A 26,390-nucleotide genomic window follows, 5' to 3' on the forward strand; every position below is an offset into this window, starting at 1 on the left:
AATTAAAAATCTATAGGGAAAAAAGTCATCTAGAACTTCTAAAAATGTTCATCTGCCAATCCTCATGCCACCCATCTGGCTACCAATTCAAACTGTCTTCCCATCATGGCTATTTATAAAATTCCCCAGCGTAACCAGTCTGCACAGGACCCTGTGCCTCGTCGCATGGAATGGTTTCCTTCCTGGCCACGGACAGGAGGTGGCGGACGGAACTGACGCCCAGGGCCTGTGTCTGAGGTGTACCTTGGCTTTGCTGGTCGGGGCTGCTCGGAGTCTGCTCCTCGTTCTGTCCTGAGCAGTGTCACTGCAGCTCTGACTCCTTTCTACCTTTAGGTCCCTGAAAAAGAGTAAATAGAAGGCAAATAGTCAAGCGTAGCCAATAATGCTAGCTAAGGAGAAAAAAATAAAAATCTCTTCTGTCCTTTCAAAGCCACCCACCAAGAAAGACAATTTCCTTGGGCAACTGCAATGGAAAATGAGTTAATTTAGTAACAAAACACATTCAAAGAATAAAACCTGTCAAAAGAAGAGGAGTTCTCCAGAGAGGGCATTTGGTTTAAGCTTTTGTTTCCAAACTGGAACTGCTTCAGTAACAAGACCAACGGCTGTTCTGCTCATGCTCTGAGAGACACGGGGCTACTTCACCTTCCTGATGGAGTGGACACACTGTCCAATCACCTCTGCAAACAACAGATTTTCCCTCTTCAAATGTTTCCACAAACTATCTAAATCAGCCATGAAACAAAAATTTAAGTACCTACAAATATGTAAGCACCCAAAATGCCACTCACCGATGAGCATTATCTGGGCAGTGAAGACACAAAGTAAGATACCGTCTAAGTCTTCAAGGAGTCCGAGTCCAGTGAGGCATACAAATAAATAATTCAATACCGTACAGTGAAATGGCACAACAAAAAGAGTGTGCCTGAAAGACAGGCTGGCATAAAGGAGGGGGCTATTAGTGACTTGGATGGAGTGAGAGCAGGGCAGAAAAAGCCAAAAGCCAAGGTGGACACACAGTCATGCAGATGATTCCAAAGAGAAATTATTTCCAAACAGTTTTACTTAGCTTTGGAATGGAACACATCATATCTCCTTTTTTTTTTTTTTTAAACTTTACTTAAAATATATATATATTTTATTGAGTCTTTACAGAGAGGAAGAGAGAGGAATAGAAAGCCAGAAACATTGATGAGAGAGAGACATCAATCAGCTGCCTCTTGCACAGGTGTCACACTGGGGATGTGCCCGCAACCAAGATACATGCCCCTGACTGGAACTGAACCTGGGACCCCTCAGTCTGCAGGCCGACGCTCTATCCACTGAGCCAAACCGGTTTCAGCTCATATCTCCTTTTTTATAGCAAAAAACTTACTTTTAAAGTTTTACTATGCCAGAGAAAATTTATAAAGGTGGTAATGAGGTATATTTTCAAGGCACCTCTCCTCTTCTTGCATTTCTAGCAAAGGCCTGTCCTACCTCTGACTTCCATTCCAGCATTTCTGTGACATTCCTCCCATTCAAAACTTCTCATCCTGTGTCTGAGCACCACATCACCTTTCTAGATGGCTTCACTCTGATGAACAAATCTATGCTGTGTTATCAACAGGAGAAAGTGGTGGCCAACCTGCATTACACATCTGCCCTTCAAGGAAATTCAGCAGGGAGCCTAAACAACGTGAGAGTTGTACCCTCTAGTGTGAGATTTATTTTGGAACAGGTGGTAAACTTCAACATCACCCTGTAAAGGCAGCTCAGAAGTCAGCTTGGCTTGTATTTTACCCATATTAGACCAATATTGGAATCCATTTGTACTCCCAGAGCTTATACAAACTGTCAGTGTTATAAGCCTCCCAGAAGTAAACTGGATTGCAGATTAAATGCTGCAGTGAATAACATGTCCTTTGGGTCAGGGGGAATGGATACAGAGCTGGAAAAGACAGCATTCTTATTTCAAATATATGACTTGTTTGGCATGATTTCATCAGAGAAAGAAGTAGACACTTAGACACTCATCAACCTAAGAAAGAACTTTGTAACTTTCAATAGTCAGAGCAGTTCAGTGATAGCCCTAGGAGGTCCTGTCATTACGTGTTCAAACTGAGGCTACACCTATACTTTAAGATCCAAACGTTCCATAATTAAGAATTAGCTTAATATAATTTAAAAAAACTGTTTATAAATCCATTTCATCATCAGTGACAGAATCAAATGTAAAGACACTGACTGCATGCCCAAGTTACCGGAGGTACAAATGGCAAGCACACAGGCTAAGGAGGACCTCTTTACATACACGCTAAACGTGATTTGTGGTAAAGATAATAAAAAGACCCAGGAAGGAAAGCCACAATTGCATCACTCCAGCACACCAGAAAGACACTGAGAGCAGTTTCTGATCATTTACAATCTTTTGGGTAAGCTTTGGTATAACTTAAATTGTCATTGCCTCTTCCATTCATTTGGTCAGCAGACTTTACTGAGCGCCAACTCTGTGCAAAGCACTAGAGACGGACTGACAAAAAGGTAACCTTGACCAACAAGGGCAGTCAGTCATGGAAGTCCACCGCACCATAGCATGACAGCGCTGTAGGAAAGCAGTATTTTGTACTGCTACACTCTCTAAGAGTTACCTTCTAAGAGTTTTATAGTTTTAGCTCTTACATTTGGGTGTCTGTTCCTAAATGTAAGAGCTAAATTTGACTTAATTTTTGTCTATGGCGTGAGGTTGGGGGTCCAACTTTATTCTTTGGCAGGTGGATATCCAGCCGTCCCAGTACCATATGTGAACAGACTTTTCTTTCTCCTATCAAATGGTCTTGGACCCTTATTGAAAATCAGCTGACCACAGATAAATGAGTTTATTTCAGGACTCTCAATTCTAGTCCAAAGATTGATATCTCTATCCTTATTTCAGTACTACACTCTTTTGATGGTTGTAGCTTTGCAGTAAGTTTTAAAATCAGAAAAGTGTGAGTCTCCACTTCTGTTCTTTTTAAAGATTGTTTTGGCTATTTGAGATCCTTTATAATTCCATATGTGAATTTTAGTATCAGCTTTTCATTTCTGGGGTGAGGGGGGGGAACAAAAGGAGATTGACATTTTAATAGATTATTGCAATGAATCTGTGAAACCAGTTGGGGAATTTTGGCATCATAACAATAGTAAGTCTTCTAATCCATAAGCACAGTGGTGTTTCCCTTTATTGAGGTCTTCTTTAATTTCTTTCAGCAATGTTTTGTAGTTTCCAGTGTCAAGAATTACATCTCCGGGGTTAAACTTATTCCTAACTATTCTATTCTTATTGATGCTATTGTAAATGGCATTGCTTTCCTAATTATATTTTCAGATTGTTCACTATTAGTGTATAGAAATTCAACTGATTTTTGTATCCTGCCACTTGGCTAGTTTATTAGTTCTAATAGTTTTTCATGAATTCTTTAGTATTTCCTATGAATGACACCAGGTCACTTGTAAATAGAGTAAATTTACTTCTTCCTTTGCAATCTAGATGCTTAACTGAGATATAACTGACATATACAGGGTGGGGCAAAAGTAGGTGTACAGTTTTGAGTACATGAAACACAGTTTATTCTTGTATTATTGTTTATTAATTGTATTATTATCCATATAAATAACTGTAAACCTACTTTTGCCCCACCCTGTATTATAAAGTTGTGTAAGTTTAAGGTTATTTTCTTGGTGGTCACCCTGAGTATTACAATTAACATCTTAATTTATAACAACCTATTTCAAATTACTATGAACTCAACTTCAATAGCATACAAACAGTTTGGTCCTATATAGAACTCTGTTCCCCCATTGTGTTGTTACAGGCACACAAAGAATCACAAAAATCATGAATGTAATATACAATAAACATAATATATAGATATTATTATTGTAGTATTTGGTCACCTTAAGAAGCTTCAAAATGCTGGCTGGAAATAGCCAAGGACAGTGAACTTGATATTATTCTTAGGCCTGAAAGAGCTCCAACAATAACTTCACTAAAAACAGGGAGGTAACTTCTCCTCCCACCCTTGTATACACCAGTTTCTGAATCCCCAAACCCTAACACAGTGCTGGGCACACAGTGGATAGAGTCAATAAGTTTCTTGCAAATGAATGAAAATATTGTATAGAAATGCCTCTCTTTTCTTTAAGGAAAGGAAACTTTAACATTTATTGGGAATCTTGTCTGTCAGGCACTGTGCTGGGTGTTTCAGATGTAGTGTATCTCATTTAACCCATGCGGAAGCCCGCTGAGATAGTGATCACCCTCCTCAGTTTATGAAGAACTGAGGGGCGTGATCCTTCCCAGGTTACACAGCAGAAGCCACGGTTTCACCATGCATCTCTCTGATTCCAGGCCTGAGCTCTTTCTACCACAGCAGCCTGACCTTACACGCTACTCTGCTTCGCCACAGAACAAAACCAGCACATCTAGGAAGCTCTCTCTCCCGAACACATCATTAAATAATAAACAAGAGAAAGCAGCATTGTCTGAAAGGCAATGGGTTTAAAATTTCTGCTGCCAACAAGCCAGATGGTTTCTGGGATGTCTAGTTAGGCTAAACATGCCCATAACCATAATGACTTACAAACAAAGAAAAGGAGGGACAGCCAGTATAAACATGCAGCTGGAAAGCTAGAAAATTTAATCCTTATAAAACACTGCTTAAAACATTTTCAAATGTTAATCCATGATATAAAACATTAGACAGCTCATACCCTCCACTGCTCACCACTCTCACCCATAACCACATTAGTTTCTTTTAATCACATTCTCAGGTCTGGCAGAGCTAACTATCACCAAGAAGCCAAACGCTAGGTGTGTGATCCCCCTTTACTGACCCCCAATCCCCAACATACACACACATTTGAATGAAACCGGCCACTTCCTTAGGCCCAGCTGTAGCGGCCATACAACTAGAAATGGGTGCAATTTCGTTACAATCCTTCCCTTGTGTGTTTATGATCTGGGTTATACCAGTATTCTTTCTTTTTTTTTTAAAGTGTACAATTATGTTTTTAGATATTCACAGTTACTAAGCATCGCCACAATCAATTTTAGAATAACTCCATTATCTCATACCCTTTAACTAATACTCCCAAACCCCATCCTTCTCCTCCTTAGCAACCACTGGTCCACTATGTCTCCCCATATCTGCCTGTTGTGAACATACACTAGTATTCATCTGCAGATGGACAGAAACACGGCTTCCACAGCATAATGCAAAAGGATCTGAGTCTCCTCAAACAGCATGATAACTGGACAGCTTCTTAGATCTCTGTAGCAAGCTGGTATCTTTTTAGAACAAACAGGGTATAAATTATCCAACAAAAAGAAGAAAGGCAGCTTTCTCCTACAAAGGTAGATCATTTCAAGGCAAAGATCCAAGCCCAGAGCCTTTTAGCACAGGTTCTAAGAATTGTTTGAAGGAAAGAGCACAGATTTACAGTCGAGAGAGACCTGAGTTCCAATTCCACCTGTCACTCTGTAAAGGTGATACATTCTTGGGTGAGTTATTTAATTTCCTTGAACTTCATTTTTCAACCTCCTGAATCCCTCCCTGGCCCTGATCAATGCACAGGTGGGGTCCGTTGGCCTGGCTTGTGCTCTCTCACAATCTGGAACAACTGGTCACTATGATGCTGTGAAATGAGAATAATATTACAAATTTTGCAGGCTTAATGTGAGAATTAAATGAAATGAGATGAAGCACACTCACCATGGCAGGAAGCACTGGGAAAAAGCTAGCTCCCTCACCATTTGGCCAGGTCCCCTTTCCCGCCCCCCCCCCCTCCTAAACTACTATGATATTTCTATCCTATTATATCAGAGGTATTACTGACACCTCTAAAACCTGCCATTCTTCTTAAGTTCCACATCACTTCTCCTTGAGTTTTTTTTTTTCATTTTCTAGCCATATTCCATTACTTTTAACAGCATAAGGATCTTTAAGAAGGTCATGGGGACAACCAATTTTATTTTATTTTATTATTCTAGTAGAGAAGAAAGGTCATTAGAAGTAAAAAGAAATAAAATTTAAAAGCAAACAAAACAGTTTTTTAGATATTTAAGATAAATTAACTTTACAATTGTATATCAAGTTAATTTTTTTCAATTAACATATATTTTGTGATTAACTTAGAAGTGACCTAGGTTTAACTATTGTAAATAGTTACTCTGTCTCCCTATTTACAAGAAGTTTCATTTTCAAAAGGTTATAGAACTTCGTTAATAGTGCTGCAAAGCCCTCTTTAAGGCTTTTAATTTCTTAAATGAAAAGAGACCGAGCTGTTGGCAATATTCAGCCAGAATTTGTCGATGGATTCCTTCCAACATAACCCTCCTATCAGACCTACTAATGCTTACCTCCTTTATGCTTTTGGGTTCAAGAAAGAAAAGTTTATAAAGTAGATAAGTAAAACTAATGCAGACTTATTTGATTTAAATACAGTTGTAAAAACTTTAAAGGCTTTTACTTATGAATACTCTTTAGGAAAAGAACTTGCAGAGAAAAACTTTCGTTGCTGCTTGACAAAGAGAAAAAATATCCAAATATCCAAAAACTGTTAACAATGTAATTTTATTTTTTAATTCTGGTAAAATGTCCTATATAATAAAAGCCTAATATGCTAAGTGTCCAGTCATTCAGTTGACCATTCAACCAATCAAAGCATAATATACTAATGTTATGCTAAGGCCACTCAACTGCTCGCTGTGATGTGCACTGACTACCAGGGGGCAGACATTCTGACCAATAGGTTAGCTTGTTGCTGGGGTGTGGCTGATCAGAACTGAGCAAGACGGGCCGGACACGCCCTGGAGCCCTTCTGCAGTCTCTCCCCAGCTGGCCAACCTCCCGAATCCCTCCCTGGCCCTGATCAATGCACCGGTGGGGTCTCTTGGCCTGGCTTGTGCCCTCTCACAATCCGGAACAACTGGTCACTATGATACGCACTGACCACCAGGGGGCAGATGCTCAATGCAGGAGCTGCCCCCTAGTCGTGAGGGTGCTCCCACAGGGGGAGCACCACTCAGTCAGAAGCCAGGCTCGTGGCTGGAGAGCACAGTAGCAGTGCTAAGGGATGTCCAACTGATGGACAGACTGATGGACATCCCCCAAGGGCTCCTAGACTGCGAGAGGGAGCAGGCCAAGCTGAGCCCCTCACCCCCTCGCACTATTTCATGCACCAGTCCTCCAATATGTAACATAAAAGTCACCATTTTAACCATTTTAAGTTTACAGTCACATAGTTGTGCAACCACCAGCTAGGTAATTCTTTTTCAATATATCCATATGCTACAACTCATTGTCAGCACTAACAACTCTATATTGCAACTGGAACTCAATATTTTCTTAAGGACAAAAGCATGTTGACTAAATAAGAGATGCAATCCATAGTATTACCATCATAGATTTTCCAACCCCTAAGGTTTCCATGACATCAGTAAACTATTTCCTAACAACCAAATCCAACTGTTTTAATAACTATACTAATAACTGAACTTAGCCCACAACCTTGGATATTGTTAGAAAATGAATACTGAAATCCAGAAATGTGTAATATTGACAGAGTGTTTTTAAAAAAATATATTTTATTGATTTTTTACAGAGAGGAAGGGAGAGGGATAGAGAGTTAGAAACATCAATGAGAGAGAAACACTGATCAGCTACCTCCTGCACGCCCCCCACACTGGGGATGTGCCCGCAACCAAGGTACATGCCCTTGACCTTAATAGAACCTAGGACCCTTCAGTCCGCAGACTAATGCTCTATCCACTGAGCCAAACCGGTTTAGGCTGATCACAAACATTTCTTAACAGTAAATTTTAAGTGAATATATTCCTATAAATTAGACCCATTGTGGCTCAGTGATAAAGGATAAGGATAAGGAGGGTCAAAGGGCAGGAAAAGAAGATATATTACAGATATTTCAGAGGCCCACCCACCATATAGGCCTTGTGTTGCCCTTCAGAGAAGGATTTTCTAAGCTCCTTGATAGGCATTTCTAGGTATTGACATATTAACCTGCAACCAGCTTTAAGATAATGAGTTACAAGGGTTGACACTGGAACTGGTGATAAATAATTCATCCGTCTAATAGTCTCGCCAATTAATTGGGGCAATTTGGCCTTGGCATCATATTTGGATATTAACAAAAACATTTCCAAGTCATTCTCAATTATGAGATACTGATTAATCAGATTGGCTAAAGCAACAGTTATTTGTTTCAGGAAGTGTTTATTGTGACTTGATTGGAAAAATGGCATGACTTTTATCTCTTTTCAGTAGATTCCTCTTATAATCATTAAGATATGCCTGTTATGGCTAAAACCGGTTTGGCTCAGTGGATAGAGCATCAGTCTGCGGACTGAAAGGTCCCAGATTCTATTCTGGTCAAGGGCATGTACCTTGGTTGAGGGCACATCCCCAGTAGGGGGTGTGCAAGAGGCAGCTGATCGATGATTCTCTATCATCGATGTTTCTAGCTCTCTATCCCTCTCCCTTCCTCTCTGTAAAAAAATCAATAAAATATATATATTTAAAAAAAAAGATATGCCTGCTATGAATGGGGGTGGGGAGGTCCATATATACAATCAGCAACTGACAACTCTCAGTCAAGTAATCTTTAACTTTAGAGGGCATCTACAGTTAACTCATATTCACAAAGCATGCGTTTCATCCTCATCATAAATGTAAAGTACAGTGGCTTACATCTTACATCCTACCTCCTGGGTCCTGATTACATCAGTCAAGCCTAAGTGACAACAATACAGTGTCCATTCAACAAATAAATGGGAGAATTAATATTCTAGGAAAGAGCCTTCCTGGAACAAAGGGTTACCGTTACCTAGAGAAGAAAAGGCATTTATGGGAAGGGGAAGGGGAAGTGACTTGTACTCTCAGAAATAACAGGAAACCAGACGACTCTAAAAGGATATATACAAAAAGGATTCAGATACAAAAACTACATCTGCGATCACAATAGTACAGATCTCATAATATTCTTAAACTGGTAGCCCTGAGCACAAAACCGTGCACCAGTAGGTTGCTGCCACCCTCCGCCTACTTCTCTGCCCCTCCTGTAGCTCCTCCTGCCCCTCCTCCCCCCCAAACCCCCTCTCATAGCTTGCTGCCCTGCCCCCTCCTGTAGCTCTCCAACCCCCACTTGTTGCTCACTGCCCCACTCTCCTGCTGATCCGTGATCCAGTCATAACACGGTCAGTCGTTACACCTCAGGGCGTAACAGATGATTAGCATATTCCCCTGTTATTATATAGGATATGGTAGCTTTTGGGGTCATATTTATTAGTGACTAGCAAGAAAAAGCCTTCAAATAAAAAGGGTCCAGGTGTATATTCCTAGGGGTAGCAAGAGAGATCTACCTCGCACTGTTGCTAGGAAGGATGAGAGAGAGACTAGAAATAAGGATGAGCAAGGCCAGCTTTCAACAACAACAACAAAAAGAGATAGCAAAATAGGTAATGATTGTCTTTATCATCTTTATATTAAAACAGATCATGGCATGTAGTAGCTGCTCACAAAGTGTCTACTGAATGAATGACTCCTTCCTACCTTCTTCCTCTATTTGTTCTTCCCTTCCTGTTTCCTCTGTCTTTCCTTCCCTTCTTCCCTCCCTCCATCCAAACAGGCATCACTCCCCAATCATCCAATACCCAATTCAATTACTTCCTCCTTTCCTCCCGCGGGCCTGCGAGATCTAAAGGATTGAGAGGTCACTTTGGCAAAGTCTTAACAACTTTTCAGTTTCTCTCTTGAAACCTTTCAAGACACATTTTAGTTCTAGACACTGGAAATAAAATCAGCTCTGGACTTCCTAAAGAGAAGAGCCCACAGAGAGAAGAGAGCACACTGTCCGCTGAGGCAGGATGGGAAGTTCTCCCTCTGCAGCACAGCAGTGAGCACAGTCTCATCCTGAAGATTCCAGAAATGGGCGAGATTCACTTTCTTTAAAAATTCAGGTCAGTCCCTTGTCCCTCAACCGTATTTAAAAACCTGTTGCCACCTCTTTCCCCCACTCCCACTCCCCCAAAGTGGCTACCACAGATACGTTTGCTCCCCCAGTCCCTTCTGTCCCGTACCCCAACGAGAAAGAACCCTGGCCGGATGCAGCACCAGCCTCTTACCCTGCCAGGAAAGCCAGGGAGTAGGAGCTGTTCTTAGAAACAAACGCAGAGCGATGTGTCTGTGCCACCTTGCCTTGGGAAGGCTCTTCATTCTCCGAATCCGAGAGGCGCGCGGGGCACTGGCGGGAGAGAAGGGAGATTCAGTGTCCGTTAGGGGTTCCCATCGATTCTCCCGTAGCTACTGTTTCAAATCTCTCCGTTCTGTCACGTCTACCTGAGCTCCAATCTGTGTTTATGTTCCCAACTGCCTCCTGGAGATCCCAATCTGGATATCCCAAATGCAGCTTAAATTTAATATATCCAACATCAAACTATCTATCTTCTTTAACCCACACTACCAACCCAACTCGAAGCCTAGATGTCATCTATGACTCTTTCTTTCCCTTTCTTTGAAGAAATAATAAATTGTATAGAGGTTTTGAGTACCCCAACAGTTCTAAATATTTTATTTCAGTTACTATTTATATCAGCTCTATTGAGAAGGTATCATTAGCTGTATTTTACAGATGGAAAACTGAGGTTCAGAGTAGTTAATCTGCCTGGAAGTGTAGAGTTAATAAGTAGTTGACACTGGTTCATAAATCCAGACCTCTGTCTCCAAACTACCTCCATGCTATTGCCACTCAACTTCCTTCTACTGCTAAAACGTCTCTCATCGAACTCTTCCCATGCATACTACTCAATTGTCACTGCCTTTCCTTAGATTCTCATCATCTTCTGCCTGGACTATTGCAATACTCTACTTACTGGTCTCACTCTCTTCAGCCTTCCTTCCTCCTAATCCCCTTCATACTATCAAGCACACAGAATCCTGCTTAATGGCTGGTAACCTCAGGAGAAAGTCTGAACACCTCAGCATACTTCAATAGTCTTCAAATCTAGACTCAACTTTCTTTCACAGTTTTTCTCATGCCAGTTCCCACACTGGGAACTCCCTGAATTCTAGGACAGCCAAGCTTTCTTCTCTCCTCTTGTACCACTCTAGTCTTTCAAAACCTTATTCTTTTGGACATGCTGTTCCCTCTGCCTAATATTCCCCTTCCACATGCTCTGCCTCTGAAATGCTCTTAAATGTCACTTTCTCTGAAACAGCTTCCCAATATCCCTAAAGTCAGCCTTTTCCCCCTTGTTGATATTCATTCATTTACCTTCGTTTTATTTTGGAATATTTTTTTGGAGTCTTTCCATCTGCATTTGAAGTTTCTTTTATATATGCCTTTTGCAGACAATATATAGTATTTATTTGCCTCATGATTCAATATGAAAGCCTTCTTTTTAGAGGGAGCAAATAATCTCACTGAACTCTGGTTTCTTATTTAAGTGTCTGTCTTCTGCTTCAGACAATAAACTCTGAGAGTAAGTGACCATCTTTTCTTTCTTTAAGAATCCTAATGCCATTGCAGAACAGGTAAACAAAACATATGTAATCGTTTAATGATTAACCAGTTATCTAATGATCAAATGATTACCAAAATGAGAGTTATGGACAGAGGTATGCAAGACATCATCTTATGGCTCAGAGTACCCTGACTTCCTGAAATGCTTAGTTATTTTTTTAGGTTGACAAATACATACATACTAGTACAATAAGTTTTGTTTCCTAATAGTTAGTCTTTGAGAAATAGGATTACAAATTACAGGGACGCTTTTCAAATTTTGTAGGGTACAACTCCTTAAAGAACTGTTGTACAAACTGTTCACGGGAGAAACTTTTAAACAGTACTAACCATTATACAATTTTACATAATAGTCTCTTTTCAACTCTGAGGGGGAAAAAAAAAAGCTTTGACATCTATAGACTCGACAGGGAATAAATAATGGCAATTTCTATTTCGGTGTTTCTATATAATCAATTCAGTACCAAATAAAAGAATGTTCAAACCCCAGCTCTATTACTTAGCTATCATGGCCACTGTAGGTTAGTTGTTTATGTTTCTGAGCTTCAGTTCTTCATCTATAAAATAAATGCTCCATCTACTGTTAAAAGGAGTTAGTATATTAATAAGTAGTAAGTGCTCAACAAAGATATATTTTTATCAAATTAAGTACTAATATTTTAAGAAAAAACTTTAGCATTATAATAAATATCACTATGTTACTTTTAATTATTGAAAAATACATTTACATTATTATAAATAATTATATAGATAGATGGCATCTCCCCCTATCGCTCTATATTTCCACCCAAAAAACCTAGAACCATAAGAGAGGAAAATATTTACATCTCCTCTTTCCCTTCAGGTAAAAATAAGCCTATTGCACTACAAATTCCTAAAATGGTATAAAATATGCATAATAAAATCCCAATCCAATAAAACTTACTAAAGAAAAAACTCAGTTGTAATTACCCATTTGAGCTAACCAGTGGACCCTGCAAAAGTACTTTAAATATACCACTTATAACCTTTCCCAGTAATTTGCTTGGTAAATGAGTAATGAAAAAATTTCAGGCAAGATTTAGCTCAATTAAAAGTCTAATTAGGCTAAATTTAAACTAAGTAATCTAACAACTTATTCCTAATACTGTGCTATTTAGAATAAAGAATAAAGGGAAATTCAAGCTTTAAGGAAATCTAGTAGAAGATATAAGACATATAAAACTCAAAGATGAAATAACACAAGTCAAAATGACAATATTTGTACAAAATTTACCACAAGTAGTCTACTGCACTAGGTTTTTCCTCTCGCCATTCTCTCCCACCGCCCCCTTAATCTTTCCATACAAGTCTCATTGTCCCATTCACAAATTACTTTCTCCAGCTCTCCTCCGGACGCTAAGTTCTCACTACACTTAAACTGCAGTCAGTGACTATTACGAGTTCACCAACACAGGCTTTTCAGATCCATGCCACCTCCGATCATTGCTGATTTTGAGGCAGATGCCCATCAAAATAGTGATCTACTCACACGCTCCAGATTTGTTTTCAGTGCTAACGGCTCCTCTCTTTTTTTCTGTTCGTCCATCTTCCTTTTCCCTGTTTCCGTGTCCTCTGGTAACAGCTTGTGGATTTGATCCTCGGAAGTTTTTTCCTCTTGTAACTTTTCTTCTTTCAGCTAAGAATACAAACCACACCGAGACAGTAGAATTTTAGGCAACTGTAAACTTAAAAATATCTCTCCCTCAGTAGTCTCTTAGAACAAACATCACATGGCAGTTGTGAGACTGTTTTCCTTATTGGATACAAAACCCTCTTAATTTTTAATTAAGTTAGTTTTTACTTGACTCTTGCCAAGCATACACTTCATGGCTTAAGATTTAACTGCTCTGCATTCTTGAGCAATATGAAACCATACAAGCTAATACACAATCAAAAACAATTTAATCATTTGGTAAAAAAAGAGACTGAACATAAAAACCTTCTTATTCCCATAACCAGATATAAGTGTGCTGGACCAGGAGAACAACAGAGAGGTAGGCCACATAGGATCAGAGAAGCTGGGCGAGGCAAAATGCGTCTTTAGGCCTCGTAGCAACAGATTCCAATGTCCTACAATTTATACCATTAACCCTGCAGGTGCAGAGAATAGGTCAAGACTCATGACCTACGAAGAAATTTAAGGCAGAGGTATAGCTCCTCATTTGAGGAAGGAGGCGTGGCATTATGAAAATAAGATGGGCTTTGGGATAAGATGGGTTCTGATGGTTCTGTCACTTATTTACCAGCTGACCTCTGGCAAATGAACCATCATGTGCTCACCTGCATAACAGATAATGCTGCCCTGGCCTGTTTTTCTCACTGGTTAGAGCACCAGCACACAGACTGAAGGGCTGTGGGTTCAATTCCAGTCAAGGCCATGCACCTCGGCTGCAGGCACAATCCTGAGCAGAGGTTGGAGTTTGTTCAAGAGACAACCAATTGATGTATCTCTCTCACATCGATTTTTCTCTCTGTGTGTCTCTACCTCTCCCTTCCCCTCTCTCTAAAAATCAATGGGAAATATCCTCTTAAAAAAATAGATAATGTTACTTATGTGGCAGATACAATTTTAAGAAGTAAATGAGAATAAAGTACTTAATGTGTCTTGCTGTGTACTTACAGTACATCAAGAGTTTCCTTTCCTAATCTCCTTTTTATTCTATTTTTACTGCCCAGGGTTTTAATAAAACTTAAATGATGATGTATATCAAAGCAATTACAGGGTACTAATATTTTTAATACTTGCAAAAAAAATATAAAACTGAAGAGTAAATATTTTTCATTGGCTGTTACTTCAGGGTTAAAACAACAACAACAACAATAAAGATTTAGTTTTATCTTTCTCATTTCTTTAGGCCTGATTCCTACAAGTCTGAACTAGTCTTTAACACACTGAGTCTAATTCAAGGTGATAAATATTACAAGAACACCATACACAATGTTGTATCAGGAGGAGATTCAAATGAAATAATGCACTCCCAACTCTTCCAAAGTCAAACAGCACGAGAGGAAGAGAAGCAAATCCATAGCCAGGGAGAAGGCATCATAAGCGATGCTAACTGCCATGTGAGTGATCAGTGCTGATGATCTTAGTGAGACATTCTTGTTCAACAATGTGACCACAGGCCACACATACGGGCATTTTACTTTAAAAGGATAAAGGGGCGGAGTGGCTCAAAAGGGAACCGGTTTTGGCATCATCACAATTGTTATCATTCACTAAACTATGCGCCAGGTGCTGAGCTAGCTCACTTAAAGCTAAGGTTTAAGATAAGAGTTAGGCAATGCGTTCGAGTTCAGAGTCATAGCCCTAGAGCTGGAATTCAAATCGAGGTTTATCTCAGTGCCTCTCAACCAATGATTTCACCTCTCAGGGCATATCTGGCACTGTCTGGAGACACTTTGGCTACTACAACTTAGGGGTGGAGGGTGTGTGCTGCTGTCATCTAGTGTCTTGAGGCCAGAGGTTGCTACTAGACATCCTAAATGCACAGGATAGCCCCAATAATATATACATACACAGAAATTACAATAAAAAAGAAAACCTAAATATTAAATTCCTTTAATATATTTTAGTATTAATGTGTTTTGTGCATAATGGTATTTACATACTATGCCCTGTGGCTTTAAATGTGTGTTTTAGAATGTATCCTTATGCAACCTAACAATGTTTATCTCTGCTTTCAAAGTTTTTGACAACAGACTTGTGTTGCTGTCAAAACCACCTTTTCATTGCAGCGCTGAGTTTCTGCTAACACAGCATCATCTTAGCAAAGCTAAAAATTTACACAGTTGAGCCGAAACCAGTTTGGCTCAGTGGATAGAGCACTGACCTGTGGACTTGAGGGTCCCAGGTTCGATTCCAGTGAAGGGCATGTACTTTGGTTGCGGGCACATCCCCAGTAGGGGGTGTGCAAGAGGCAGCTGATTGATGTTTCTCTCTCATCGATGTTTCTAACTCTCTATCCCTCTCTCTGCCTCTCTGTAAAAAATCAACAAAATATATTTTTTTAAAAATAAAAATTTACACAGTTGAAAAACCATATACCCATTTAAATCTTCACATGGATCATGCTGGCGTTTTCTCTATGCTGAGTTCTGCAGAAGTTATTTTTTTTTGTCCTTTGGTGGAATTTATTAGGACTGAGAACTTGGTCTCTAGGAAAGAATTTTTATACTCAGGGAAAATGACTAAGAGTGTCAGAAAGCAGCATATAAACTTGAGTAAGAAAAATCAACAGCTATTGTTTATTAAATTCTTCTACATTCCAGGTATTAAGTTCATAGAGCTCGCTTCATTTCATCTTTAAGGGCTCTGTTTGTATATATCATTATCATTTCATAGACACAAAAAAGTAATACTCAGTATTTCCCAAAGTCACCATGATTGAATATTGAAGAACTTGTATTTTATAGTAAACCATTGGTTTTAGGTACCAGAGAGTCTCAACCTCAGCATGACTGGCATGTTGGGCTAAATAAATAACTCTTTGCTATGGGGCTGGGGGTATTGAGCAGAATCTAATAAGAAGGTTTATGCATGCATTCTGGCCCAATCGTTGGCTACAGAGGACAAAATGAGAAATTCTATCAACTATACACTGAGTGGCCAGGTTATTATGTTCTCTGAACGCATAATAATCTGGCCACTCAGTGTATATCCTATATAATAAAAGGCTAATATACAAATTGTCCCCTCGACCACGAGTTCGACCAGCAGGCAGGCTGGCCAACTACCCATGTCTCTTCCCCCTGGCCAGGTTGGCCAGACCCCACCCATGCACAAATTCATGCATTGAGCCTCTAAAATATATATATATTTTTATATATATTTTGTATTTATATTATATTACACCCCCACACACACACACTGAGTGGCCAAATTATTATGCGCTCAGAAATCATAATAATCTGGCCACTCAGTGTATCTCAAAACTGTCAGTCTGAAGTTAGAAAAGGGAAACTTGTATCTATTAACTCCCACCTCTCAATGACCAAAGTTTGCTCCACACAGTGTTAACCTGTTAACTGGGGAATTCCCTTTTTAATTACGCAACATAGAACGGGTGTGCACTCTTTCACTAGGACGTGTCCGTACATCACGCCCGGAGGATGTAATTTCATATTATTATTTTTTTTATACTTAAAATAAATGAAAAGACTATGAAATATATATTTTTTTCATTTATTTATATATAAAGCAGAAAGGAAAATACAAAATTACAAACAAATAGAAAAGAATACCAACAAAAAAATGGAAACATCGAATTAAAAAATTATAAATTTTACAAACAATTATAAAGATTACAAAAATATATATATTTTTTATTTCGATACACAAAAAATATAAAAAAGTTAACAATTACAGAACAATAAACAAAAGCACACAAATAAAATAGAAATATTGAGTTAAAAAAATTAAAATGTAGATGTAAAAATTCAAAACTCAACTTCTGTGTGATATATTTTAAAACAATTGTTGATACATAGTGCTACCTTACAATCCGGACACCAGTATTTAGATTCTTTCCTAACACCTTTTTTGTAGCAAATGGCATTTCCTGGATTTAGTTTTTCCTATATCGCTTTTCATTTGTTCTGGAAAATGCCTTTCAACTAAGCGTGATGGTTTAGATGTAGAGCTGCTTGTTGATGTCTTTGGGTGGGTTTTCACTATGTTGTTATCTACCAATTTCTCTACACACTCTATCAAAAAGTGTAATCGATCCAAATGACCTTTATCTTTTTTGTATATAATATATGCATTGAAGCAGCACATATCAATTAATCGTAGAAAAGAAATTTTTTTTATAAAATTTTTTTACCCTATTACGGGCAGCAGTGTAGGCCACCATAACTCCATCTCCCAAATCTACGCTGCCCATATTCTTATTATAATCCAGGACAACATTCGGTTTTTCTTGCCTTCTTCCTCTCTTTTTAATCATTGTCTTTTCGTCATTATGAATAGAACTGAGCATCAATACATCTTTTTTATCCTTCCATTTTAAAACCATAAGTTTGTCTTTGAATCTTACTATATGTTCATTTTTCTGTAATTTTTTTGTTTTTATTTCACTGGGGATTCCGACTCTGTTTATCCTCATTGTTCCAACAATGTCTGTATTGTTTTGACACAAGAGTTCAGCCAAATGAATTGACCTATAGAAATTATCTAAGTAAATCCTATACCCTTTATTCAGTAAGTCATGTGTTAACTCCAAAACAATTCTTGTTGAACACGTCCACCACTCTCACTAGCGAAATTATACTGATTCCCTCCGTGTCTTAAATTCATGTCGAGACATGTATGAATGACTAATACCTTTGTTGTTCGGAAATATTCATCCCGCCTGTTTCAGGGCGCAACATATATTTCAAGGACGTATTCATATGTCCTACCCTACCTGATATTGTTTACGTTTGACGTATTTATACGTCCCGCTCGGTTAACAGGTTAACAGGTTTAAGTAACCCTCACGTTGGCTTGTACAACCTAAGTGCCCAAGGTGGGTACTACCGCTACTGCAAGAGAAAAGCCGTAGAGCTAAAAGCAAGAAGCAAGCAGCTGGCCCCTGAACAAGACCTCAGGCTGCACCAAAGTGAGGCTGCCCACTCTGTGAGTGGAATGATTTTCATTGCTTCCTTTTTTAGATGCTAATCACTAGAGGAAAACTATTGACTTTTGTCCATTAACCTCATACGCAGTCACACTACCAACAATACCATGAAAATTTTCCTGAAAATGGCTTTACTTTGCTCTAACATTTAAAAATAAACTTTAGCAAACCAAAGTATTATACAGTACACAGAAAAGTATACAAATCATAAATGTAAGGCGTGGTGAATTATATTAACTACGCATAGCCACATAACCATCACCCGATCAAGAAATGGTATATTACCAGTTCCTCACCCAAAAGTAACCACAATCCCAGCTTCCAACACCAAAAAAAAGGAAAATAATTTTACCTATTTCTGAATTTTACATTAAGTGGAATCACATATGCATTAATTCTGTCTTTCTTCAGTCAACACACTGTTTGTAAGATTCATCCATATAAGGTGCATATAGTTTGTTCTTTCTCATTGTTTTATAGTATTCTATTGTTTGCCTACAAAACAATTTATTCTACTGTTAGTGGATATTTGAGTAATTACTAGTTTTGGGCTATTTACACTTACACTTCTCTGACATTTTTGAATATGTATCCTGATACACACCCTGCTCTGTGGGGTATATTCTAGGACAGATGCTGTTTACCCATAAGGTATGGGTATGCAGCCAAGGTTGTCCAAAAGGGCACAAATCACACTCCTACTCCGCAGAGAGGCAGAATGACAGTTGCTCTCAGCCTATTTGTCTATTTCAGACATTCCAGTAGGTATATACACTGGTACTGCATGATGAATTCAATTCGCATTTCTCTCCTGGAGATGTGGGAGTTTTTCATATGTTTACTGTTTGGAAATCCCCTTTCACACGGTGCCTATTCACACTGTTGCCCTTTTTTCTTTTAGAATCTGGGTCCCTCCCCACCCCCTAGTAACTTACAGGAGCTATTTATACATTTTTTGATAGAAGGCAATTTTCAAGGGGAAAAAAGACATAGACATACAGTAGTCTCCCTTATCTGCAGTTTCACTTTCTACAGTTTCAGTTACCTGCGGGCAATGATGGTCTAAAATGATTAAAAGGAAAATTCCAGAAACATGCATTTCGTAAGTTTTAAATTCTGTGTGGTGCTGACAAGCGCAATGAAATCTCACACTTCCCAGGACGTGAATCACCCCTTGGTCCAGCAAATCCATGCTGTACATGCTCCCCACCTGGTGGTCACGTGGTAGCCACCATCTTGGTTATCAGATCGAATGCCATGGTACCATGGTGTTTGTGCTCAGGTAACCCTTATTTTATTATAACTGCTCTATTTTAACACTGGTTATTGTTGTTCATCTCTTACTGTGCCCAATTTATGAATTGAACTTTTTCATAGGGGTGTGTATATGGAAAAAACCATAATATGCGCAGGGTTCAGTACTACCTGAGTTTCAGGTGGCCACTGGAGGCTCGTGGAACATGTCCTCCACCAGTGAGGGGTACCATCAGGCAGGAGAATGGATGTGATGTGTGTGTGTTCATGTACCTTTCCCCCGCACACAGCAGCTTGCCTTTTTCCCTCTCTTAGTAGAATCTCTTGAAGACAAGAAGTTCCAGGTCTTAATGCAGTTTAACATTAGTATTTTTATATCCTTTTTAAAAAAGTCTCCTAGCTGAAACCGGTTTGGCTCAGTGGATAGAGCGTCAGCCTGCAAACTGAAAGGTCCCGGGTTTGATTCTGGTCAAGGGCATGTACCTGAGTTTCGGGCACATCCCCAGTAGGAGGTGTGCAAGAGGCAGCTGATCAATGATTCTCTCTCATCAATGTTTCTTACTCTCTATCCCTCTCCTTTTCTCTCTGTAAAAAATCAATAATATATATATATATATATATATATATATATATATATATATATATTTTTTTTTTTTTTAAGTCTCCTATGTTATCTTTAAGGAGCTTATTATTTGACCTTTCACATTTAGATCTACAACCAACTTAGAATTAATTTTAAAAAATCAACTACATTAAGGCATAGGCTACATATAATAAAATGAACACTTATAGAATGTATAAACCTCAATGAGTTTTGACAAATGAATGTATCCATGTAATTATCTCCCTAATCAAGATATAGAACATTAAAAATATTTTTAAAAAAACTTTTTCATTGATTTCAGTGAAGAAAGGAGAGGTAGAGAGAGACAGAAACATCAATGATGAGAGAGAATCATTGATCAGCTGCCTCCTGCTCAGCCCTCACTGGAGATTAAGTCCACAGCCTGGGCATGTGGTCTGACCATGAATCGAACTGTGACCTCCTGGTTAATAAGGTTGATGCTCAACCACTAAGCCACACCGGCTGGGCACTATAGAACATTTTTACCACCCAAGAAAGTTCCTTCAAACCAAACAGCAATCAGTCTCCCACCTCATTCAGCCCTAGGCATCCCCTAATCTGATGAGTATGACTACAGATCAGCTTTGCCTATTATAAAATCATACAGCATATATTCCTTTGTATCAGGTTTTATTCACTCAGCATATCTTTAAGATTCATTCACAATACTGAATTTATTATTAAGACATTCCTTTTGTGGATGAGTTACATTCCATTGTATAAATGTATAATTTGTTTATCCATTCAAATGTTGGACATGTGGACTGCATTTAATTTTGGGCTACTATGAATAAAGTTGCTATGAACAGTCATGTCTTGTGGACAGATGTTTCTATTTTGCTTGGCTAAATATCTACAAATGGAATTGCTAGATCGCACAGTAAGTATATGTTTAAATTTATAAAGCAACTGCCAAAATGTTTTCCATGGTGGTTATACCACTTCACTGGCATACCTCAGAGAGATTGCAGGTTTGGTTCCAGACCACTGCAATGAAGTGAGTATCACAATACAGCAAATTGTAATGTTTTACCTGGTAGAGAGTCTTGCCTTCAATTAAAAAAAAAAAAAAAAAAAGCAACAACTGTGAAGCACAAAAAGCGTAGTGTAATAAAATGAGTTATGCCTTTTTACTATCACTAGCAATGCTTTGTGTTAGAACTATATTCTGTTCCACTGATCTATATGTCTTTTCCTTATGCCAATATCATACTATCTCAATGACTAGCATTATATGTGTCTTTAAATCTGGTAGTAAAGTCCTCCAAAAACACAGCCACAAATCACAGACAACATAATCCATGTAGAAAATCTACTAGAACCTACAAAAGGCTACTAGAACTACTAAATGAGTGTAGCAAGGCAGTAGGATAGGATATAAAAATATAAAAATCAACTGTATTTATATACTTGCATGAACAATTAGAAGTTTAAAATTTTTAAATGCTATTTATAGTAACACAAAAATATGAAACACTTAAGATAAATTTGACAAAAGATATGGAAACTGAAAACCACAAAACATTGTTGAAATTAAATGAGTCTTAAATAAAATTTGTGCAAAAGAATATATATACCATGTTGGTGGGTCTGAAGATTCAATATTATTTAGATGTCAATTCTCCCCAAATTGATCTGTTGATTCAATGCAAGTACAATCAAAATCCCAGCAGGCATTTTTGTAGAAATTGGCAAGTCAATACTAAAATTCAGATGGATATACAGAGAACCAAGAATAAGCAAAATAACTTTGGAAGAGGAGAGCAAAAAGGATTAACACTACCATATTTCAGACTTATTATAAGCTATAATAGTCAAAACAGCATAATATTGGTGTAAAAACAAACAGATCAATACAAATAGGATATAGAGCCTAAACTCACAAATATATGGATGGCTGGTTTTTAACAAAGGTGAAAAGGAAATCCAGTGGAGAAAGGAGTCTTTTCAACAAATGATGCTGGAACAACTAAGACATCCATATGCACAAAAAGGAACTTGGATCTATTCCCCAGGCCAGATATTAGAATTAAGTTAAAATTTCAGAATTATGGATCTAAACATAAAGCCTCAAACTCTGAAACTTCCAGAGGAAAACATAGGAGAAAATCTTTTTGATTTTGATTTTGAGCTGAGCAAAACATTCTTAGGAAAAAATTTGTAAACTTATACACTCTAATTCTGAAAGTTAAAAACTTCTACTCTTCCAAAGACTACAAGTGAATGAAAAGAATGACACTGGGAGAAAAATATTTGCAAAGCATATCCCTGTATCCAGAATATATAAAGATCTCTCAAAATACACAACCCACTTTTTAAAAAAAGAGCAAAAGGTATGAACAAACATTAAACCAAAGAAAATACATGAAAAGATGTTCATCATCACTAGACATTAGGAAAATGTAAAGTTAAACCAAAATGAGATACCACTACACACCAATCAGAATTGCTAAAATTAAAAAGATTGACCATAGCCGAAACCAATTTGGCCCAGTGGGTAGAGCTTCGGCCTGTGGACTGAAGGGTCCCAGGTTCGATTCTGGTCAAGGGCATGTATCTTGGTTGCGGGCACATCCCCAGTGGGGGGTGTGCAGGAGGCAGCTGATCGATGTCTCTCTCTCATCCATGTTTCTAGCTCTCTATCCCTCTCCCTTCCTCTCTGTAAAAAAATCAATAAAATAAAATAAAATAAAGATTGACCATACCAATGTTGGTGATAAGTGAGAGAAACCAGAACTTTCATACACTACTAGTAGGAATTAAAATTATAAAATCACTTTGGAAAAGTTTGGCACTTTCTTTAAAAAATTAAACTTACACCTAACATATAATTTAACCATTTTACACCTAAGTATTTACCTAAGAGAAAACAAAATACATATCTATAAAAGAACGTGTACATGAATGTTCATAGATAGCTTTATAATAGTCAAGAACTAAAAACAACCCAAATGCCTATCAACAGGCAAATCGATAAACAAACTGACAAAACCATACAGTGAAATACTATTCATCAATAAAAAAGACTAAACCATCGATACATACAACAAAGTGAATGAATTTCAAAATAATTATGACTGAATGAACAAGCCAAATAGAAAAGCATAAGCAACAAAACAATACAAAAAAAGAAATATATTAGATTTCATTAAAAAAACTAAAAACTTTTATCACAGAAAGCTAACAAAAATGAAAAGACCCACAGAATATAAGAAAATATTTGCAAACCATATATACATCTGATAAAGATTTAATATTCAGACTACATGAAGAACTCTTAACAATTCAACATAAAGACAACCCAATTCAAAACTGAACAAAGGACTTGAATAGATACATCTCCAAAGAAGAAATACAAATGCTCAATAGCACATAAAAGATGCTCACCATCACTGTTCATTAGAGAAATGCAAATCAAAACCATAATGAGATATCCACTGGATGACTATTTAAAAAAATAAAAGAAAAAAAAATGAAAAGTGCCAGCAAGAATGTGGAAAAACTGGAACCTCATACATTGCTGGTAGGTACAGCTACTGTGGAAAACAGTTTGAGACTTCTCAAAAAATTAAACACAATTATTGTATAACCCAGCAATTCCACTCATGGATATACACTAAAATAATTAAAAACAGGGGCTCAGACAGACAGGTGCATTCCAATGTTCATTGTAGCATTATTCACAACAGCCAAAAAGTGAAAACAACCCAACTGTCCATCAAGAGATGAATAAACAAAATTGTACAAGTATTATTCAGCTCCATAAAAAAGAATGAATTACTAAAATATGCTACAGTATGGATGGATCCTGGAAATATTAGGCCAAGTGAAATAAGCTAGACACAAAAGGACAAATGTTGTATGATTTCACTTCTATATTTAGAGTAGACAAATTTAGAGAAATAAAAAAACAGGTTAGAGGTTATCAGGGCTGGGAGGAAAACGGAGGGGGAAGATATTGATTCAAAGGTACAGAGTTTCTGTTTGGAGTGATCAGAAACTTTTGGGAAAAGATAGCAGTGATGGTTGCATAACACTGTGAATTTACTTAAGGCTACTGAATTTTACACTTAAAATGGTTAGAATGTCAAAATTTTTAACAAACCTAAATTTATTCTTTCACAGGATTTTATAATTCTGCTTTGATATAAACAGGAAAAATAAAGCTATTTTAATTTACAAAAACACTCCCTAATCAAATGTTTTAACAAGATATTTTATTTTGTGCTAGAGATAGAAGAGGTGCAACTGCTTCTGGAAAATTCTCCAGTTTGGCTTACACCTAGCATTGCAATGATTTGAAACTAAGCCATAAAAACTATTATACTGATACAGTATTCTTATAACTACTGATCCTCTCCTCTCATAAATAAAAGAGACAAGGAAAAACAGCACCTTGCAGAAAAAGCCTAAATAACCTGCTATTCTAATTAATTTTAATCATGCTATTAATTTCCCAAATGTGTCATTTTCTTTAAAAAGCACTTGATAAAATTGTTTTTCCTCATCTGGGTAATTGTAAGAAGCAAAAGGAAAAAAACAACCATGTTTAACATTTTTAGATTTTGAGCATCCTACAAAACGACTGTTCTTTCCTCATGCAGTCAAAATAGAAACTTACTCTTTTGCATTTTTCCCTTCCTGGTACTATACAACCTACCTGCTCTTACAGATGTGGAAGAATCAGTACCTATTTTCTGGCTCCGGAAAGAGACAATTTCAGCACAGGCCGTAAGTAAGCATTTCCTCAGAGATTACGTAACATTTCAGAGGGAGAAAAAATGTAGCAAAACAACTCTAGAAAGCTTAAAATACCACCAGTTCTATCATGACCAGCTATACAGCCTTACACAGCTATTTCTCTTAGAAGATGTGGCTCTGAAACTACTTAATCAACAGTTCAATTCAATCAGCATTTGATGACTGCCTCTGTGCAAGGTATTATATTAGGTCAGTGGAGAGTTAAAGAGACTGAACAGACAGATCCATATTGAAAGATTTTACAGTCTAATAGGGAAAAAAAATATTTTTAAACAAGAAAATAACCTGCTGCTTCTGCGATGTGACAAAACATATTTTAAATTTACCAGGTAAACAATAGTTTCTTTAAAACAAGTAAAAAATTTTTAAATGGAGGGGTCAGGGGTAAAGCCAATTGAACACTCAACTAATGATCATTACATAGCCATGTAGATTTAAGTGAAATGTTTAAGTTTTAGTAAAATAGTTCATGGCAGAAAGATAATACAAGAGACGTTAAAAATACATAAGTTCAAAGATAATTAGGTCCTAAAAGTTTACTTACCTTTAAAAATATTCCTTCACAAAAGTCAATGTCTGCCTTATAAAGACATTATTCGCTTCAGTAACTCATTGACCATATCGGATTACTCTGCACTCTGGCTAAGGACTAAGAACTGCATGCTTACTACTTGAATAATTTAGCCAGCAATGGGAAGGAAATACTCCTCAAAAAAGAACCGGGGGAGGAGAAAAAGAAAATGGATAGGTCAGTAAACCAAGTCAGAGAAAGCCTAAACCACTCATGTGACCCATGAATTATCAGAAGCAGTTCATCTTTCCCACTAGAGAAAGCAGGGAGATAAGCACTCTATGCAAAAGCTGTTTTTCCCTTCCTTCAACCTTCCAGAGTCCAGTGATTCAAAGACAAACTAGAGCATGCTGGATCATATGTTTCCCAACGCTAACATAAAGCAACGATTATTTAACCACGTGGTCAAAGTTAAGCACCTAACACACTGTACAAACAGAATTACTAATGGTAAATAAGAAGCTTAATACAACAAATAGAATTTAAAGAGATGAGTCAATTATTTCAAAAGATAAAAATGCCTAACAATCTCATATAGAGTGGAAACATAGAATGAAATCAATATTAAATAGAATAATTCCTCAAACAATAGCAAGATAGAGGACTGGGCACATGCTAATATTCTCCCTCCACTTAAAATGTCATAAAACTACTTTTTAATACACTACATCTATAAAAGCACAGAAAAGCAACAAAAAATCATGTTATTGGCAGTCAAAATTGCAAATATCCAAAAGATGGAAATGGTTTTTAGTAAAGACTATAAACAAACAATTCACAGATAACATCTAAATGGCCAGTAAGCATAAGATGCTCCTACTCTCTAGTAATCAAAAAATGTAAATTAAACCAATGAGACATTTTATCCAGCAGATTAGCAAAATATTAAAAATCATGATAACAGTTTAGAGCATGGATTTGAAAAAAAGGTAAGCTCTCATTTACTACTGGTGAGAGAGTAAGCTGAAAAAGTCTTTTTAAA

At 37.5% G+C, this 26,390-nt stretch overlaps 1 protein-coding gene across 3 annotated transcripts in view; it reads right to left on the reverse strand.

The window, feature by feature from the left end:
* Positions 1-26,390, reverse strand: part of RNF169 (ring finger protein 169) — a 56,519-nt gene that overhangs the window by 6,728 nt on the left and 23,401 nt on the right. For all 3 annotated transcript variants that reach the window (XR_014795841.1, XM_084893385.1, XM_084893384.1), the window contains exons 3-5: positions 13,067-13,213; positions 10,160-10,278; positions 244-337 (exon numbers count right to left, since the gene is read on the reverse strand). Coding sequence is in view for 2 of the 3 variants with exons in the window: in XM_084893385.1 (XP_084749511.1) it covers positions 244-337; positions 10,160-10,278; positions 13,067-13,213 (360 nt within the window). In the remaining variant the exon portion in view is untranslated. The remainder of the gene's footprint in view (positions 1-243; positions 338-10,159; positions 10,279-13,066; positions 13,214-26,390) is intronic.

The sequence above is a fragment of the Pipistrellus hanaki genome (assembly GCF_964339955.1).
Source record: "Pipistrellus hanaki genome assembly, chromosome: 9".
Classification (NCBI taxonomy): domain Eukaryota; kingdom Metazoa; phylum Chordata; class Mammalia; order Chiroptera; family Vespertilionidae; genus Pipistrellus; species Pipistrellus hanaki.